This window comes from Amblyraja radiata, chromosome 4, assembly GCF_010909765.2.
Source record: "Amblyraja radiata isolate CabotCenter1 chromosome 4, sAmbRad1.1.pri, whole genome shotgun sequence".
Taxonomy (NCBI): domain Eukaryota; kingdom Metazoa; phylum Chordata; class Chondrichthyes; order Rajiformes; family Rajidae; genus Amblyraja; species Amblyraja radiata.
Genome location: NC_045959.1, coordinates 98621481 through 98641370, shown reverse-complemented (window position 1 = coordinate 98641370; position 19890 = coordinate 98621481). Strand labels below are relative to the sequence as shown.

Below are 19890 nucleotides of genomic sequence, written 5' to 3'. Positions count from 1 at the left end.
TTCCTGATGGAGCGGCCGCAGGCAGTGAGACTGGGCCAGCACCTGTCCTCCACTATCACCCTGAGCACCGGCACACCACAGGGCTGTGTACTGAGCCCCATGCTCTACTCCCTCTTCACACACAACTGTGTTCCTGCATTCGACACCAACACCATTGTCAAGTTTGCAGACGACACAACGGTGATCGGGTGTGATAAAACACACTACAGAGCGGAGGTGCAGAACCTGGCGGACTGGTGCTCAGATAACAACCTGTCCCTAAACACCTCTTAGACCAAGGAGCTGATCATCAACTTCAGAAGGTCACATAATGGGGAATACGCTCCAATCTTCATCTACGGGGACAGTGTGGACAGAGTGTCCAACTTCAGGTTTCTGGTCACTCACATCTCAGAGGACCTCACATGGTTCACCAACACCGCTGCGCTGGTCAAGAAGGCACAGCAACGACTGTTCTTCCTGAGAACATTGAAAAAGACTGGTCTGCCCCAACAGCTGCTGACAACCTTCTACCGCTGCACCACAGAGAGCATCCTAACATATGACATCCCTGTGTGGTATCTCAGCTGCACGGAGGCGGAGAGGAGAGCTCTTCAGCGGGTCTTCCACAGAGCGCAGAAGATAATTGGGACACAGCTACCAGCCTTGGAGGGCATCTACAATACACGGTGCCTCAGGAAGGTCATCAGCATTCATAAAGACTCCTCACACCCTTGCAATAGTCTGTTCGAACCTCTACCATTCGGCAGACGTTACAAGGCCTTCTACGCCCACACCTCCTGACTTAGGAACAGCTTCATCCCCAGAGCAATAGCTGCTCTGAACCGGTCCTGCTAAGTGCCCCTCCCCCATGAACTGTCTCCCTCGGATGGTCACGTCGCACATCGACCCGGCACAGACCTATTTGCACTTTATACTGCTTTAACTTTTTTTAATCTTGTTTCTCTGGGTGTCTAAATTTTTAGCTAATTAAGTTATTACATCGGATGGAAGTTGCATTCCAAATCTCATTGTACCTCTGTGCAATGACAATAAAGATATATTAATATTATTATGGATATGATTCAGAAAGTAGCTGTAATACTTTCATTGTACATGCTAAACATGTCTCCATTATTTGAAGATGAAAAGCTTAATGGGCGACTCTTGGGCTAGCCTGTGTACACATGACAGATATAACTAGATTACAGAGGGGGATCTTGTACTGCAACCAGTAAAACAATTATAAAACTGGAAAGCTCACAAAGATAAAAACAAGTTTTTTTAAAGCGTTTCTGGTATGTGAATTAAGAGTTAGTGTCAGTGGGGACAAATGGCCACTAGAGGGACCTCTTACTTGTGTGGGGATGAAAGAAACCTGTGCAACAAACTGCTGGAGGAACTTGGTGGGTTGGCAACATTTTTAACAAAAATAATTTTAATCAATTATTTACAAAAATGATATGTTCAATACATAACAATACAAACATACCCACCACCGTGGTTCAAAGTAGAACATATTTTCTTAAATTTTAAATATTAAATAACTATTTCCTCATCCTTATTGAGGATGCATCCCACCCCCTGCGGTGCCCAACGGTCCCGGAAATCCCTCGGGGGGCCTGTGGACAGCGCGTGGACCCTTTCTAAAACCACACGGGCGCGGATGTAACCCCGTAAAAGGGACAGGCAGCCGCCTCGGGCACCTGGCAGCATCTTGGACAGAAGTCTTAAAAGGGCTTTCTCATGGTGCGACCTGACCCAAGACCTAACAAGAGTTTGACACCTGGGAACCTCCTGCGATAACAGTACGGCATTCGTGGACCACCGAGGACCTCCTCACCATAGCAGCTCTCTTGAAATATTCAACGGCGCCTGCACTCGGCACCATCTTGACATCACCCTCTGAGTGAGCCACCACACTTCCGGGTTTTATAGTCCCTCCCCCCTTGCTGCCAGCAGGGGCAGCAGAGAGAATGGCGTTTAAAAAAAAAAACATTAATATCTCTCTGATTTTTCATCGATGGGAAAAATCCTCCTGTCCAGCCCCGGAGGGGGGCTCTGAGCTAGGTGGCCAAAAATGACGGCCGTAAGTGGCGGCGTTCTCTCGGAAATCACATCGCAGTGAGTCAAAAGCGGTCAAGATCTTACTTTTAGTAATATAGATAGATTAGACATAGCCATGAGGAATACACTGAATTGGGCCATCTTGGACCTCCGTGCTAGTTTCTCATTTCAATTAGATCATTGCTGAACGCTTTCTCAACTTGTCTTTATCCAAATTTGAGCAATTTTTTTTTGTCTCTTCTTTTGAGCTTGACGGGTTTCGCTATTTTTGCCACATTTTTCGTGCAGTGAAAAATGCTTTCTGGCATTGACTCTGAAGAGCCTAGCTGAAATTTTAAGACAGCCAGATTGTTCTAGATTCAATCCAGGAAAATCAATAATTACCATCTATTCATTAACTGTGTTGAATATCTCAGTTAAATTACACATTTAATGGAGCTTTGTTTTAGTTTAAGGAACATAATTATGGAGAGACATTGGTACTTTCATCCATTTGACTTCCATAGCATTATGGTGAAGCAGCACTACACTGCTCTGAACCTGCAGAGCAACGAACGGAAACTGAATATCATCTCAATGGAATATTAAAAAGGACATAATTTTCTTCCCTTTCTATTCTTTTGAGTTATACAATGAAACTCATTTTTATAAGGAGCCTCATTTGTTCTTCAGAGGTGGAATTGTTTCTTCATTGTGTCACGCCTAAGTGGTCTCACTTTTATTAATGACAAATTGTCTTAATAGATGATATGAAGTAAGTAATCTTTTTGTTTCACGCATTTAAGCATTTTCAAATTGCGTGTATGACAGCATTAAAGAGCTATTTATGGTGCTGAAGAGGTCACCTTGACATATGCGGCAATGTCGTGATATTTTCTCTGGCTCTGCACCAGAGTAAATGAATTATTTATTCTAGCCTGTTTCACACTCCAGCACATCACTATCTTGCTTAGATATGCCGGTGCTTTCTCCATTCAATGTTTAGCCTCTCCTTCCTGAGAGCAAATATGTTGTGTAGATTGTGCCCTTCAACACTAATGCCATTATTACAATGAAGAGACATTTGCACATATATATGGATAGGATAAGTTCATAGAAAATAGGTACAGGAGTAGGCCATTCGGCCCTTCGAACCAGCACTGCCATTCAATATGACCATGGTTGATCATCCAAAATCAGTATCCCATTCCTGCATTTCCCCCATAGCCCTTGATTCCTTTAGCCCCAAGAGCTAAATCTAACTCTCTCTTGAAAACATCCAGTGAATTGGTCTCCACTGCCTTCTGAATTCCACAGATCACAACTCTCTGGGTGAAAAATGTTTCCTCATCTCAGTCCTATATGACCTACCCATTATTTTTAAACTGTGACCCTTGGTTCCGGACTCCCCCAACATTGGGAACGTTTTTCCTGCATCAAGCCTGACCAGTCCCTTAAGAATTTTATGTTTCTATAAGATTCCCTCTCATCCTTCTAAATTCCAGTGAATACAAGCACAGTCGACCCATTCTTTCATCATCTTGGTCAATCCTGCCAAACCGGGAATTAACCTGATGAACCTATGCTGCATTCCCTCAATAGCAATAATGTCCTTCCTGAAATTAGGAGACCATAGTTGCACACAATACTCCAGGTGAGGTCTAACCAGGGCTGTGTACCACTGCAGTAGGACCTCCTTGCTCCTAAACTCATCCTCTCGCAACATGTCTGCTGTACCTGCGTGCTTACTTCCAGTGACTGATCAACAAGGTCATGCAGGTCTTGTTGCACCTCCCCTTTTCCTAATATGACACCATTCAGATAATAATCTGCCTTCCTGTTCTTGCCACCAAAGTGGATAACCTCACATTTATCCACATTATACTGCATCTGCCATGCATCTGCCCACTCACCCAACCTTTCCGAGTCACCCTGCATGTTCAGAGGGTTAAAGGCCAAGGGCGGGCATGTGCGACTAGTGTAGATGGGGCATGTTGGTTGGTGTGGGCTAGTTGGGCCAAAGGGCCTGTTTCCACACACTATGAATGTAAGTGTGCCCACAGAGGTCACAAATCAACACATCTTGCTGGGTGTTAACAACACTTTTGCAGTTGCACACTTGCTTTGAGCCAGTTTCCCAATTATTTTGGAGAATATATGCACAGATATTTTAGACAGAAAAAAGATGAAATGCCTTTCCCAGTTAATTGAACAATTTAATTTGTGTGGTTCAATGTTGCAGTTTCTAATTTATGTGAATAATAGGGATTCAAAAACAGTGCAAAGGAGGAAAATTTGCAAATAATACCAAAATGAGGGCACATGGAATCAAAGGTGGTACCTCAGCATCAATGTTATAAATAGGATGATAGCAAATTAAATTTTGCGGGTGTAAATACTGCTTGGAGTACATGCCTGCTTAACCTAGAAACGAGATGAATGATGGCTTAAAGCAGGAAGTGGGGAGTCCTGATGAGTGCAGGTCATTAGGTAAAAGTATGTTGAATAGTGGTAATCTGCAGGATTCCGGCCATGTTAGCAACTTGGGCATGAGTGTTATAGGTAAAATATCAAAATCTGTGTGGTATCTTTCAAAATGGACAATTGAAAGGCTCATGATGTTGAATGCAAAGAAATGTAAAGTAATACATGTAAATGCAAAGCAATGTACATCAGAAAGAATGGTGCATCTCTCAGAGATATCATCCCAGATGGACCCAAATGTGTATAAATGTGTAAATCTTTGGAAATGGCGATCAAGTTAAGAATAAGTTAGTAAAACAAATGAAATCTCAGTTTCCCAAAAAAGGTATGGAAAGCAAAAGCTAAAGTGTTTTGTTGTGTGAAAAATACGTACAATTGGTCACATAATTTTGGTTGTCATATTTTTGTAAAATAAATTGTACAGAGGAAGTATGAGAGATTTATTATAATGGTTCCAGGTATCGATGTTAAAATGGAAAAGACGGCAACAGAAATAAAAATTGCCACAAGTGTTCAGCACATTAGGCAACAGCTGTGGAGCAAACGTTAAATCAATGTTTCAGGTCAATGACCCTTCATCAGAATTGGAAGTGAGAAAATGGGCATGATTTGTGTTGCAGTGATATGATAAAGGTAGCGAGAATGAATGTGATTGGAAGCAGATCAATATTGTCAAGGAAGCCATGACGTTAAATACCTGAATTGGTGAGAAGAGGCAATGAAAACAAAGGAACATATTGAAACTGAAATATCTAGCAAATAAAAAGGCTTGTAATTGAAAGGTTTAGTTTGTTTGTTGAATACCAAGAGCAGCCACGTTGCCAGGTTATGGTTTTGTTTTACATGTCTCTTCCATTCTAGCATCGATACCTGGAATCATTCTAGTTAGTCTCTAGTACTTCCTCTGGACAATTTTCTAAAGTATGGCGACCAAAAATGATCCAAACAATTGTATGCATTTTCACATTGGTGAATAATGCAGGAGGCCAGACACACAAAAGTCATGCAGATGGAGAATTAAAGTGGCCGGAAATGGAAAATCAGTGTCACTCCTGTAGTCTGGAGGTTTCCTGCAATGGCATCACCCGATCTGTGTTTTAAACATGGTATTTCAGTTTCAATTTGTTACTTTTTTATTTCTCATCTGTCTCTAACTCCGAGTATTAAAGGCATTAGTTAAGAGGGAGTTAGACATAAATGTGAACAGGCAGAGAATAGAGGGATACAGGCCATGTGTCGGAAGCTGGGAGTGGTTAGATGGACATGAGATCAGTGCAGACATGGTGGGCCTTGGGGCCTGTTCCAGTGCTGTATTGTTCTACATTAATGACAATTTTGGTTTGCTTCCTACCAGAGTCTGAAGAAGGGTCCTGCCCCCAAAACGTCCTCTGTCCGTTCAATCCCTATATGCTGCCTGACTTGAGTTCCTCCAAACCTTTGTTTTGTTCAAGATTTCAGCATCTGCAATTTCTTGAGTCTCTGAGACATTCTGCCATTGTCTTCAGTGCTCTTCCTGCCTTCAGCGTAAAATATGCCTCTTATGTCTTTTTTTCCAGGTTCTTTTGAAAGCTCTTTGACTTAAAAGATTGGTGTTCTCTTTCCCAGGATGATACCTGAGCTAAGTGTTCTGGAATGTTTATGCATAACATCATGTTGGTTTTGGACAGAGGGAAATAAAAAACATCTCCCATTCATTAGTGGATGGTTGAAGGACTTGGGAAACAGATTTAATATGATAGACAAAAGATTAGCTACATCTCACTCCCCATAAAGTTGATGGAAATAAAGTAAATCAAGGTTTTCAAAAGGCATTGAATAGCAGGGTCAAATGTCAACTGAATATTGGAGTGGATTGGATAGTAAATATTCTGGGTCGAAGTTGTTCAGGAAATATAAGTAGGTATGATGATGATCTTGGTGGTGCAGCAAGCAGAGCTACTATCTCATGGCTCCATCAATCCAGTTTAATCATGCCCTGCCATACTGTCTGACTTGAATTTGCATGTCATTCACTGTAACAACAGGGTTCTCCCCCCCCCTGACTTCCAGTTTGCAAACACCAAAATTGGTGGAGTTATGGAGAGTGAGGAACTTTGTCCCAAGTATACAGCGGGATATATAGTTTAATATAGTTATAGTTTAATTTGAGCAAGTGTGAGGTGATGCATTTTGGAAGGATGAATGTAAGGGGTAGTAGACCATTATAGCATTGATGGAGCGGTACCTTGGGATCAAGTCTATAGTTCCCAGACAGTGGCAACGCCTGGATAGTAGTAATGAAGGTGTATGGTTTGCTTATCTTCATTGATCAGGACATTGAATATAAGTATCAGGAAGTTATGATGTGGCTTTATAGGACTTTGGTCGCATTTGGAGTATTGGGAAGGTGGTACAGGGGCCTGAAAATGGTGACCACTGGGCTCAAGAATAGCTTCTTCCCAGCAACCATCAGCTTCTTGAACATTAGATAACACGGTGGCCCAGATGGTAGAGTTGCTGCCATACAGCACCAGAACCTGGGTGCTATGTATACGGAGCTTGTATGTTCTCCCAGTGACCTGCATGGGTTTTCTCTGGGTGCTCTGGTTTCTTCTAAAGACGTACAGGTTTGCAGGTTAATTGGTAAAATTGTAAATTGTCCAAATGGTAAATTGTCCAAATGGTAAATTGTCCCTAGTGTCTATAGGATAGTGTGCAGGGATGGCTGCTCGGTGCAGACTCTGAGAAAATACTTGGATGGTGCAAAGAAAATTCAAATGTTTTTTGCAAATTAAAAAAAAAAATCCCAGATACCTCCATCACATCCTACAAAAATAGACTGCAATGTAGGCTTGGAAAGTCACAATGGGACAGTTAAGTGTTAAATTACAAAAATTTAGAAACGCTCCAGATTAAAATACCATGATAATAGTATTATTTAATGACTGTAAATATGAATACACTGTGTTAGACAATTAAATATTTCATAACCACTATGGGAGGGAGAAAAATGTAGGGTTACAGCAACATGCTATTGTTCTCTTCAATGTTTTAGATGGAGATAAATAAATTATACAGCATGATACACTTATTTGTAAATTTCACCATAAGCATTTAATATGGACATTAGATTCCTGTTTTTAATAAGGATTACATTTACACAAAAATGACTTTAAAACTCTATTTGTACACAAGACAAGAGGCAAGAATTCAGAGGTGAGGCAATGGACAAAATTTCAGGTGAATTTTTGGCATGCTTTAATTTAGTAAATGTATACCCTTTTAATACAGAAACATCCTAAGTACAATGTAGAACGGTTATTCAGCAATATTGCACATAGCTCGAAAACAACACAAATATAACAAATGCTATTTTGTAAGTAGCAAATACAGAGAAGCATTTTGTTCACTACTTTTTAAAGCATGTCCATGGACTGTACATAGCAACACTCAGAACAGGTCACAGTCACAAACTGCTCCAACTAGTCGATGCTTGTCTTGATGCAACACAACAGTTACAAGGGTCCAGAACAAACTGACCGCAAAGGGCCAAGAAGCTCTGGTTGCCCTCCATTTTTATCATTAACATAAAAATACAGCATAGCCATTAAACTGCAGCTCCTTAAAACAGCAACAATATATACAGCCGAACTTAATATGTTTGAACAGATCCAGCTACCTTAGAGGGATGAACGATTTTGTTTGAACCTTGAAGCAGTTTTCACCATTGAGAATTAACCTGTGCTTAAAATAGTAACTAGTTATTGTAATAGTGTTTAAAATTGAATGCCAGCTTGTACTCTTAAAAAGACTGCACTTTCCCATGCTTTTAGTGAAACATAACCTCTACAAAGTATTTAGCTACATTGCTCAGCAGAGGGTCAACTTTGGCCACTTCAGTTTCTTTCTCTCCTTCGTTCAATGAAAACATTCACATTTATAAATTAACCATTCTTCAAAAGCCACTTGCAACACTGTAAACTCATCACTTTAAGTCAATATATCTATACATATCAGCAGTGCAAATTAAATCTCACTGATGTGTTGAAACACCCGAGCCACACACAAACACAACTCAGTAAGCTAATTCCAGTATTTTTCAAGTGTCCTGAACTAAAATTTAAGTGCAATTAATGGAATCATTTTTTTAAATGAGGGGGTAAACATTGTGTGTGCTGTGTGCGCAGAGAGTGCAAGGCCACCAAACAACACCCACGCAAAAGTGCCCCTATATTGTACAGTCCCCCCGATCTACCTCTGTGTGTGGAAAATATCCATGCCAACGTCGGCACTACAGGTGCAGCCACTGCCAATAAATCAACAATGAAATGCTTGCTCCAATAACTTTTCTGACACACTGCAGATGGCTGATCCTCCGAAACACTAAATCCGTTACTATCTGTTTGATCAATGGCTGATGTAAAAGTGGACTCCATCGTACTGTTTATGCTAGGTTGGTACTGTGCTTGTTCATTGTGGGTGCTTGCTGGGGAGCTCTTGACATGATTAACACATTCTAATCTAGACACCAGAATAGCAGTATTAGGATTATTTGGAGTTAAATCCATTAAAGCATCAAACTCCAATGCACATTCTGTTTGGCCAGCCTCTGACACCCAGGTTGAAGATATTGGGCTGACTGGGCTGTTTTGTTGGGATTTTTGAATATGTAGAATGAGACTCTGTACATCTGGACTATATGGTACTACATCAGTCTGGATCGCCTGTTCCCTCACCAGCCTATTATCACTTGTCATAAAGATCATACTTGGAGCAGAAATATTAAATGCTGGACTGTTGGCAAGGATAGCCTGCATTTCATTGGCTTGTGGCCAACTGCCATCTCCTGGGCTACCATCAGTGGGTCTGGACCTCAGTATTTGGTCAAAGAGATCTGCTCTGCTTGCCATAGCATCATTGGCGAGCAGCCCACTATCAGCCATTTCTTCAACAGCCTGGTCTTCAAGGGCCATGGCCTCAGCCATTTTAGTGTAGGTTGTGCTACGAGCCAATGATTTCACAGGCGATGGACACATGCAGTCCAATGATGAGTCGTCCCTTGACGCACCATTCTGAGCCAACTCCATGCTCTGCAGCAAAGACTCCAGCTTCTTGTTTTGGATATTAATGTCAACAAAATATTTTTGGACCCCTTTATCCTTCTCTACCAAGCTGTTCTTCATAGTGTCAATCACCTCACGGAGTTGTTTAATCTCTTTCCGTGCTTCTTTTAGTGCAAGCTGTGCTTCAACTCGGTGGCATTCTTCCTCAATCCAGTCTTCTCGCATGCGAGCAAGCTGCGACTTGAGATCTACAACTTCAGATTCCCTTTTAAAAGAGGCAAAGATGCACACATAAACAAAATTGTTGCATTTTCAAACTAACATAGGCATATTCAAACGAATTGGAAATATGTTTTTTTTTGCAGTTTGTTTCTTTGCTGCTCAGAAAATGTGTGGAATCAGTTGATACAGCAATTTAAAAATCTTGTTAAAAATACATTTATGTTTATTGCAATTAAATTCAAGCCTTATGTTTGCAGCAGCCAGACTTCTCACTGCACCATAATCAAATTCTGTGCTCTGATTTTACAGATAATGCTGACAGTATCAATGTTCTGGAGTCAAACCAATTTTGTTTACCATAATATTTTAGCCCAAACACAAACCTAAAATTAATTATTCAAATTATCTAAAACTGCTGCTGTGCAACATTTTTCTGCATCGTTCTCTCTTGCACAGTACAAAACTGAAGTTTATGTTAAAACCTAAATCTCTATTCACTTAATTGTTGATATTTCATTTATGCATGTATTCATTAACTTATTGCAGAGTAGATGAATGCTTCCTCTGAAACAAGAGATTGCTTTCAACTATTGGCATCACTAGTGATAAATCAAGTGTTGTGTAATGTAACTGGAATTGATGTTTTATTTGGCAGAATCATTAGCACAGTATTGTACCATCGATAAACAGTGACTTTTAGACCGGGAGCGGGGCCGTAAATCGCCCGGCACGGTCTAAAATGGCCGTGGGACTTAGCATCGCCCGCCTGGGGCTTGGATATCGGGAGTGACATGGAGAACAGGGGAGAGAAAAGACTTTGCCTTCCATCACAGTGGGTCCACTGTGATGGATGTTTGTGTGAATTAAATTGTGTGTATGTCTAGGAAATTGTCTTTGTTTGTATGGCTGTGGAAACAGAATTTCGTTTGAGCCTCACTGAGGCTCAAGTGACAATAAATTGTATTGTATTGTATGTTAAGGCTTCCTAAAACCCTAAAGAATAAGGGCAGACAGTAGTGGCAGTTTTAGGGGGGGGGGGGGGGGGGGGGCTCAATCCATCTGCACACAGCCCTGTGACCTACATCCATCAGCATAAATGAGAAACAAAAATCAGTCCAATGTGTAGGATTCAATCTCCCCATAATTCTGTATCATAGATAAAAGATGACATCAACTGGCGATGAACACCACCCTGAAACCCACTGCAAATGTTACGATGCACGAACGATGTGTGGTGCAGAGTAATGATATTGCCAAATCTGAGGCAAGCACAACCAAAGCAAAGATCGTGGGCATTGTGTTGTGATCCCAGATAATAAGAAACATGATAGAAACCGCAGAGAATTTTATGTAGAAATCAAGAGCTCCCAGCGCGATACCTTTCACAGCTGTAGCGTTCACGATTCACCAAGAACAAACAATCTTCATTTAGTTTTAACTAGCAAGGTGGGAACGATGTCAAACGTGCACCAAAACTATTTTAATGTTGATCACCGACACAATTCAGTCCTTCTGGGAGAAGATCAAAGAGGCCACCTGAACCAGGGCAGGGCTCCATATTCTTAAGCTTCACACAAAACTGCTACTTTTCTCTGCTTATAACATCTTCCCTGGTCCAAACAAGTCAGAATAAAATCCAGCAACAAAAGCAAGTGCGGAATATTATTCAGTCTAGGCAAATGATGCACTGTCAGTGTGGAATTGATGGACTTCGTGGTGATAGATCTCTTATCCACAACCCAATACATTCTAATATATTGCATCAATCAAGCAAAGATTTGGCTCTGTAAATCCTTACAGAAGAAAGATATTTTGTCAGTAGCATCAAATGTAACCAATCTCCCTCTCAAAAGGATTATACTTTACTGTTTCTAACCCTAGTGTACTGTTGTTTGTACCAATGGAAACCATGGGAACAGAAACAATGGTAATGTGAATAGACTCTAACACCTGAATCTGTTTGCTGCAGAACTGGCTTGTACATGCATAATGTCCCTAGGGCATTGCCTGTGATCTTGCAAAGTTCTCTAGATTCTGGAAAGGGCCCAGTAGAAAACCATAAAATCATAAGAATGTCCTGATTAAAAAGTAGGAAGGCAGAAAACCAAGAAACACCAGACTAGTTAACCTAATAACTGGGAAGCCAGAGGGAAATCCATTATTTTGGCAATAGAACTGAGATATTTATAAAATCTTTATAGTGCACAGTTGAGTCCACATGGTTTTATGAAAGAGAATTTTTTAAAACAAATTTATTGGAGTGTTTTGATGATGGAACAAGCAAGGTAGATAAAGGTGTATCCATTGATTTTACTTCGGAGTCACGTGAGTGACTACGTGAAGAGCCCGCTCAGCACGCATGCGCGGCATTACGTTCAGCAGTGCAACAGCGGCTGCATCGGGAGTCAGGCGCTCCCGCTACAGGGTGAAAGAACGGACCGTCAGGTAAGTACCCTGAGGTCAGGTTTTCTTTCACAGGAGAGCCTTCTGCTTTATTTCAGGCAGAGAACAAAGGCTCTTGGACAAATCTGTCCCCCGCTCGACTCCAACGGAGGAGCGTTCCATCTGGGGGGGGCAGCAACAAGGCGGTAGGACCGCTTACCGGGCACTCCGCCATCCCCGACACCGTGCCGAGCCCAGTCCCGCTAGCGCCTGAGCAGCGGGCTGGAAGTAAAGCTACTGAAGAAGCGTCCGGCCGGTGGCTTCCGACTTGTCGGACGGGGACATCTCTCCACCCGCACGGGGGAGAGACAGCCGCCTGAGCCGCATGGAGCGGCTCCTGAAGCAGGAGCTCCAGCGGGACGCGCTTCGTGAGGGGCGCTCTCGCAGGGGGAGTTCAGGCACTCCCTCCACTGTGCCTTGTGCACTGTCCATTGCTTCCTCCTTACCCGAGGGTAGCTTTGGTGACCAGGACTGGGCTGGTCAAGAAGAGGGGACGCTGGCTGAAGATGTCGGGAGTATGCAAGGGGTGCAGGAACAGGAAGAGCTGCTGGGTGTGGTGGACCGCTACGTGGCAGCCCCACGTGCAGGAAGGCCATTAGAGCCTAAACTAGCGGCCAGCATTAACCACCTCTCCAACAGGCCCCTACAGGAGCAGGTGGTTAATGAGGCCTTAGAAACGTATACAGCTCCAGAGAACTGTGAGTCCCTTAAAGTGCTGGCTGTAAACAGTCAAAACTGGGGGCACGTTGGGGCAAATATTCGGAACCAGGAGCTAAAACTGCAGCGGATCCTCAGGCTCCTGACTTCAGCCATCACATCGTTTGCTCGTTCCGTGGACAAATACGGAGATGACCACAACCTTCGTAAACAAATCATAAGACTGCCATAAAATCCTAAATTTGCGGGGTTGTGCAAAACCCCAGCCACTGAGCCAGACCCACTGCTCTTTGGCAAAAACCTCACAAAGCATATGAAGGATATGGAAGAGGCCTTAAAAAATTTCGGTCTCATGAGGGCAGGCTGCGGGACGAGCAAACCAAAAACAATAATTCCCAAGCAGCAGCACCCCATCGCGTCCACCAGTCGACGTCTACCATATGGGACTGGTGAAAACTCGGGGTCCGCATTCTATCACCGGAAGTCTTCTTTAGACCAGGGCCCAGAGCGGACCCCATGGAAAATGCGCCACCCCCCAACATCACCGCCACGTCAGACAACGTGCAAGACTCGTTAGACCGGCAGGAAACAGAAGAAATACCCATAACCATGGAGGTAGGCGGGTCTGGTTCCTACCAGCGTATAGAAAATAGGGGCTTAATACTAACAGGGGGGGAGATTACACCTGTTTAAAGAAGCACGGGAGTCTATCACGAGTGATCAGTATATACTCAATGGCATTAGTGGATACAAAATACAATTCATACTAGAAAAATTGCCACCAGTTCAACATTCACCCCAGAGGGTATTTTCCCTCTCAGTTAAAGAAAAACGAGAGGGACAAGCTGAACTGGTAAGACTAATTACAAAGGGTATCATTGGGAAAACAAAACATGAACCCTTGGAATTCGTATCAAATATATTCCCTAAACCCAAAAAAGATGACGGATGTCGCATCATCATTGACTTAACTTCACTAAATATGTTTGTTAAGTATATACATTTCAAAATGGAAACGTTTGTTGCTGCCAAACAACTAATTTCCAAAGGATACTTCATGGCAAGCATTGATCTTAAAGATGTTTACTATTCAGTACCATTCACAAGGATCATCGCAGATACCTGAAATTTACCTGGATGGGGCAGCAATGGCAGTTTAAAGCGTTACCCAATGGATTAACATCAGCCCAAGATTATTCACCAAGATACTAAAACCAGCTCTGACAATATTAAGAAGACAAAAACATATTGTCATGGCATATCTTGATGATATCTTAATAGTAGGCAAGACCATGGAATTGACTATGTCAGCTGTATCAGCTACCAAACAGTTGTTCAAAACCCTGGGATTGTCTTACATCCAGATAAATCTAAGTTGAAGCCATCCACAATCATGGACTACTTGGGCTTCACAATTAATTCAGTCTACGTGACTGTAACATTGCCAAGAGACAAAACAGTTGAATTGGCACAATCATGCAACAATTTAATGGTCAACGAACGACCAACTATTCGACAAGTAGCAGAGTAATTGGGAAAATGGTAGCAGCATTTCCGGCTACACAATTCGGACCTTTGCACTATCAAAACTTACAAAGAGCAAAGGTACAGGCACCAAAACGACATGCAGGTCATTATGATCGTGTCATGAAGTTACCCACTGAAGCAATATCAGAACTACAGTGGTGGGCAAAAAACGTTTGGCATAGTTTCAGCCCTATTATCATCACTAACCCTACGTTAGTTATCCAAACAGATGCCAGTGCTCAAGGCTGGGGAGCAACTAACTCCATATCCAGCACAAGTGGTAGATGGACTAACCCAGAGTCATCATTACCACTTACACTGGGCATTAATTATCTAGAGATGTTGGGTGCCTTTTATGGTTTAAAAGCATGTGCATCAAATATGCATCACTTGCATGTACGGTTACAAATAGATAATACTACGGTGGTGGCCTACATTAACCATATGGGCGGCATAAAATCGTTATCATGCGACAAGTTGGTCAACACAATTTGGCAATGGTGTGTCAAAAGACATATTTGGCTATCAGCAACTTACCTGCCAGGTAAGCTAAATACAGTGGCAGACACCAGGTCACGTAAATTTAATGACAACATCGAATGGATGTTAAACCCCAAAAAATTTGCAAAAGTTATCAAGCAATATGGCACGCCAGATATCGATTTATTTGCATCAAGGCTAAATCACCAGGTACCTATGTATGTCGCTTGGGAACCAGACCCTGAGGCAGCAGCGGTAGATGCGTTCGCGCTGGATTGGGGAAATTCTTCTTCTATGCATTTCCTCCCTTTTGCCTCATCAGTCGGGTACTATGGAAAATACAAATGGACTCTGCTTCAGGTATTTTGATAGTACCCGACTGGCCTACGCAGCCATGGTTCCCAATACTCCATGACATGGTTGTTGAAACTCCGATGGTATTCCCCAGTGACCCAGAGTTATTAACACCCAGTGTCGGGCATAAGCCACTCGTGCCATGAAAAAATCAAACTCCTGGGTTGCAGATTCTGCACAGACCACTTCTGGGACTGGGATTATCAGAACAAACCGTCGACACCATGTCAGCATCCCTCTGAACATGCACTAAAAAACAGTACTTGTCCAGCATCAAAAAAAAATGGGAGAAGTACTGCTTGGATACAGGGACCACCTACTCAACCGCTACAGTTACCAACGTACTGGAATTCCTGGCGAACCTTCACCACGATGAAGGACTCAGCTACAGAGCCATCAACACAGCTAGATGTGCCCTGTCTGTCTATTTCGAACAAGCTCCAGGACAACAGGCCATGGGGTCCCACCCGCCGGTGGTCAAACTAATGAAGGGTATTTACAACTCTAACCCCCTAGACCAAGGTACACCCATATATGGGATGTCAGTGTGGTCCTGACATACCTTAGGGGATGGCCACCAGCCAGATCCCTCAACCTGGAACAATCTATGCTCAAAACACTCATGTTGATGGCACTTGTATCTGCACAGAGGGTCCAGTCACTACACCTATTGCGACTGGACAGCATGCTCACAGCTCCAGACCAGATCTCTGTCATTATCCAGGGACTGGTCAAACAGAGCAGACCAGGAACACCTAATCCAGTCGTGGAATTCCGGGCTTACCCGCCAGAACCACGGTTATGTGCCATGACCCACCTACTGTCCTACATAGACACAACCAAAAATATTCAAGGGAGTGGAAAAGCCTTGTGGGTCAGTCATAAAAAACCTTATGGTCGGGTGACGAGCCAAACCATTTCGAGATGGCTCAAGCAGGTACTAAAAGCTGCTGGGATAAACACTAACATGTACAAATCCACCAGGGCAGCATCCATGTCGACGGCCAAAAGAATGGACGTGCCTATAGACCACATCCTGGCGACAGCAGGATGGTCGGGGGGAAAGACCGTTCAGAATTTTTTATAATAAGCCGTTGGCAAAACCTGCTTTATTTGCAGAAATTTTTAAAGATTGCAAATATTTAATTTAAGCCCAGGGGAGCAATTTAATTTCTTTGTTGTTATTGTTAAAAAATACCATTGTGTTTTTCTACAAACAGATTCATTGGTTGATTACGCTAACACACTTCCTCCCTCAAGGACTTCGGCAGTGAGTGAAGTAATAACTGTTACACGGTTTGAAATCACAGAGCTTTAAAATCTTCACGTAGTCACTCACGTGACTCCGAAGTAAAATAGTAAGATTAAACGAGAACTTACCAGTTTGAAGTTTGATCTGTATTTTATGAGGAGTTACGATGAGGGATTACGTGCCCTCCGCTCCCACCCTCAATAATATGGGTCAAACTGATAACTGATGTCTCCTTTTCTTTACTATGTTTATTTCAATAACTGTTTATCTGTGATTCCACACCGCTGCTTTGAAGTATGTCGCGCATGCGTGCTGAGCGGGTTCTTCACGTAATCCCTCATCGTAACTCCTCATAAAATACAGATCAAACTTCAAACTGGTAAGTTCTCGTTTAATCTTACTATTTTAGTGCATTTGGATTTCTAAAATGCATTTGTTAACTTACAACTTGGAAGGTTACTGCAGAAGAGTTCATGGTTGGCTGTAATAGATAAATGGAAGACTGGTTAATTAATAGTCAGGAAAAAGGGTCACTTTTTCATGTTGCCAATGTGTAACTTGCAAGGTGCTACCGGGATCAATGCAGTCAACATTAATGGCTTAGATGGAGATGCTAATTAGATGCTGTGGCCTGAGTTACAGACAATTATTTAGTGATGGAGGAGAGGGAGGGGGAGAGGAGAGGGAGGGGGGAAAGGAGAGGAGGGGGGAAGGAGAGGGGAGGGGGGAGAGGAGAGGGGGGAGAGGAGAGGGGAGGGAGAGGAGAGGGGAGGGAGAGGAGAGGGGGGGGGAGAGGAGAGGGGGGGGGGGAGGAGAGGGGGGGGGAGAGGAGAGGGGGGGAGAGGAGAGGGAGGGAGAGGGGAGGGGGTGGGAGGAGAGGGGGGGGGGGGGGGAGAGGAGAGGGGAGGGAGAGGAGAGGTGAGGGGGGGGGGGGTGAGAGGAAAGGGGGGGGGAGAACCTAAAAACCATTTTAGAACCAAAAGAGACACATTTTGCAAGCATTGTAGAACCAAAAGATACACTTTTTGCAAACATTTTAGAACCAATAGACACATTCTGCAAGTGTTTTAGAACCACCAAGGACACTTACATTTGTGTAGACATGTGTTCAGTGTTATTCACAGCTCAGAGAAACGTGACCCTCTGCCTTCCTCCAGCTTGTAGACACTGATTGAGGCACACTACTTCCTGGTTTTATAGTCCCTCCCCCCTGCCGCCAGCAGGGGCAGCAAAGAGAATGGGGAATTTTGTAAAATCATTAATATCTCTGTCATTTTTCATCGACGGGGAAAATCCTCAGCACACATATGGCGGAGGGGGGCTCTGAGCACGGTGGCCAAAAATGACGGCCGTAGGTGGCGGCGTTCTCTCGGAAATCGCAGCACAGATGGCCAAAACCGGTCAAGAACAGACTTTTAGTAATATAGATATAAGAAGATATTAAATTGGCTTCTGGGCTAGCTTACAGCTTATATTTAGTCTCAAATTAGGCTTGCCTCAGGTTGCGGTGTGTGAGATAATAAATACTATAACATTGTCTCCCAAGTGACAAGCAGAGAAGGAGCTAGAGTAATCTCTTTGAAGTAAGATGTCGTAAACCAAATGTCCTATGTTTATGAGGGAGGAGGTTGCGAGAGAGGAGAAGCTAGATTGAACTCTTTGATGTAAGATGCCTGGAACCAAGTGTCCTATGTTTATGAGGGAGGAGGTGACAAGAGAGGAAACAGAGAAGTAGAAAGATAAAATGTCGTAAACTAAATGGCCAATGTTTTTAATATATCTTGTACCATGTGACAAAATGCCTTTGATGTGATGCATTCTGTAGAAACCTTTTTCTGTATCTCTGACCATGATTAATGTCTGTGGAATGTGCTAAGGTGACAAAGAAACACTATAAAATGTGATGTAATTCTGTTGTTCAGGGAAGGTGGATGAGGACCGTGAAGTGTCTGTAATTGCTCACTTGACTGGAGTTCTCCCTCCCTTCCATCGGCTGATAATAAGTAAAGTTTTGAACTGGTCTACCAAACAGTTTGTGTGGTGTCTGTTTATTAAGAAGCAAACCTGTTTAGTTGTTATAAAAGTAACTTTTTCAGAAGAATGGATGATAGTGGGGGTTAGTGGCAAAGGAATGATAGTATGGATGGTAGGTGTGAGAGGGTGAGCATGTTGTAACGGACAAGAGAAGAAAATGTTCATTACTTTCAGGGTAATTGAAGATACTTGTTCCACTGGAGTAAACTATAGTTGGTTTGAACTATGTTTAAGCTCATTTAAAAATTGGAAAACTTTTAAAGCATAGAATTAATTATTAACTAACTTAAAAAGGACAGTTTTCATTACCTTGAAAATAACTTTAAAACAACAGTTAACATTGGACCTTCTGTGGATGCATAGCATATACGAACATAATACATGTTTCTGTGATTTATTTGCACTCAACTGTTCAGAATTGACTAAACATATGCCCCCCTCAGCTTTCCTAATTCCTAAAGCAACAATAGTAATTTCATAAGATGCCACATTAGAGATCATTGTACAGAATTTGGGCTTTTGCAATGAGGATCGATCGACTTGTTTAATGGTTAAAAAATAGAAGGAATCAATTTTTCCCGAAAACCTACATCTAGTAGGGGATCAAGGATCAAAGTCATGGCCACAAATATTTACCATAGCTAATTAATAGCTTAGATAATGCATTCAAGTTTCCTGATGGTCTCCAAAGGGTGACCAAGAATATGTCAGTAATGGGGAGAAATGCAAAGATATCCATTTTAATAGAAAAATAGAAGAGTATTTTGAAGGAATGCATAATATTCAGAGGGTTGGATGTACACAAGGCATAATATTAACATGGAGGTTAAACAAGGTCAATTGCATTTCCAAAAATCACTTGGTTAAGTGATACTGAAATTGTTCTCACAATGAGGTGAACTTATCTCACTCAAGGAATCTGCTGTTGAGTAAATTCAAGTAGCGTAGAGATTTTTTGGATACCAGGTAAATCATGGAGTTTGGGAATAATCAGTCATGATCTCAGAGAGTGGCAAAGCAGACCTGAAGGTCTGACTCCCATTCTTTTCCAATATATGCTGATGTGCTGTAATATCATAGCTTGAGACAACCTTTAGGCATTTAACATTATTTGGATAACTTCATTCATCGTTACCATCATATTCCAATAAAATTATCTTGGTTCATGTAACAGCCATGAATTTTATGTTTTATTGAGTAACAAATTTGAAATAAGATTTTTTTTTTGTACTGCTTTAAACATTTGCACTTCTGCGTGGAACCTCCTGTGTGGAACAAGTCAGTTTGACAAATCTGAAAGCTTGTACTGTTTCTTAAAGAAATAGCAGAAATTGACCTTAAATTTTATCTTGTTTTTCTCAGGCCTACAAA

At 42.3% G+C, this 19890-nt stretch overlaps 1 protein-coding gene and 1 long non-coding RNA gene across 6 annotated transcripts in view; one reads left to right on the top strand and one right to left on the bottom strand.

Annotated features, from left to right (window-relative positions):
• Window positions 1–7173: 7173 nt before the first annotated feature.
• Window positions 7174–19462, top strand: LOC116972397. Its single transcript, XR_004411796.1, has 3 exons — window positions 7174–7220; window positions 14877–14879; window positions 19450–19462. It is a non-coding gene; the product is annotated as an uncharacterized LOC116972397 (long non-coding RNA).
• Window positions 7518–19890, bottom strand: part of sybu (syntabulin) — an 83155-nt gene continuing 70782 nt past the window's right edge. For all 5 annotated transcript variants that reach the window (XM_033020032.1, XM_033020035.1, XM_033020033.1 and 2 more), the window contains one exon: window positions 7518–9816. In XM_033020032.1, coding sequence (XP_032875923.1) covers window positions 8628–9816 — 1189 coding nt within the window. In that variant the 3' untranslated portion in view covers window positions 7518–8627. The remainder of the gene's footprint in view (window positions 9817–19890) is intronic.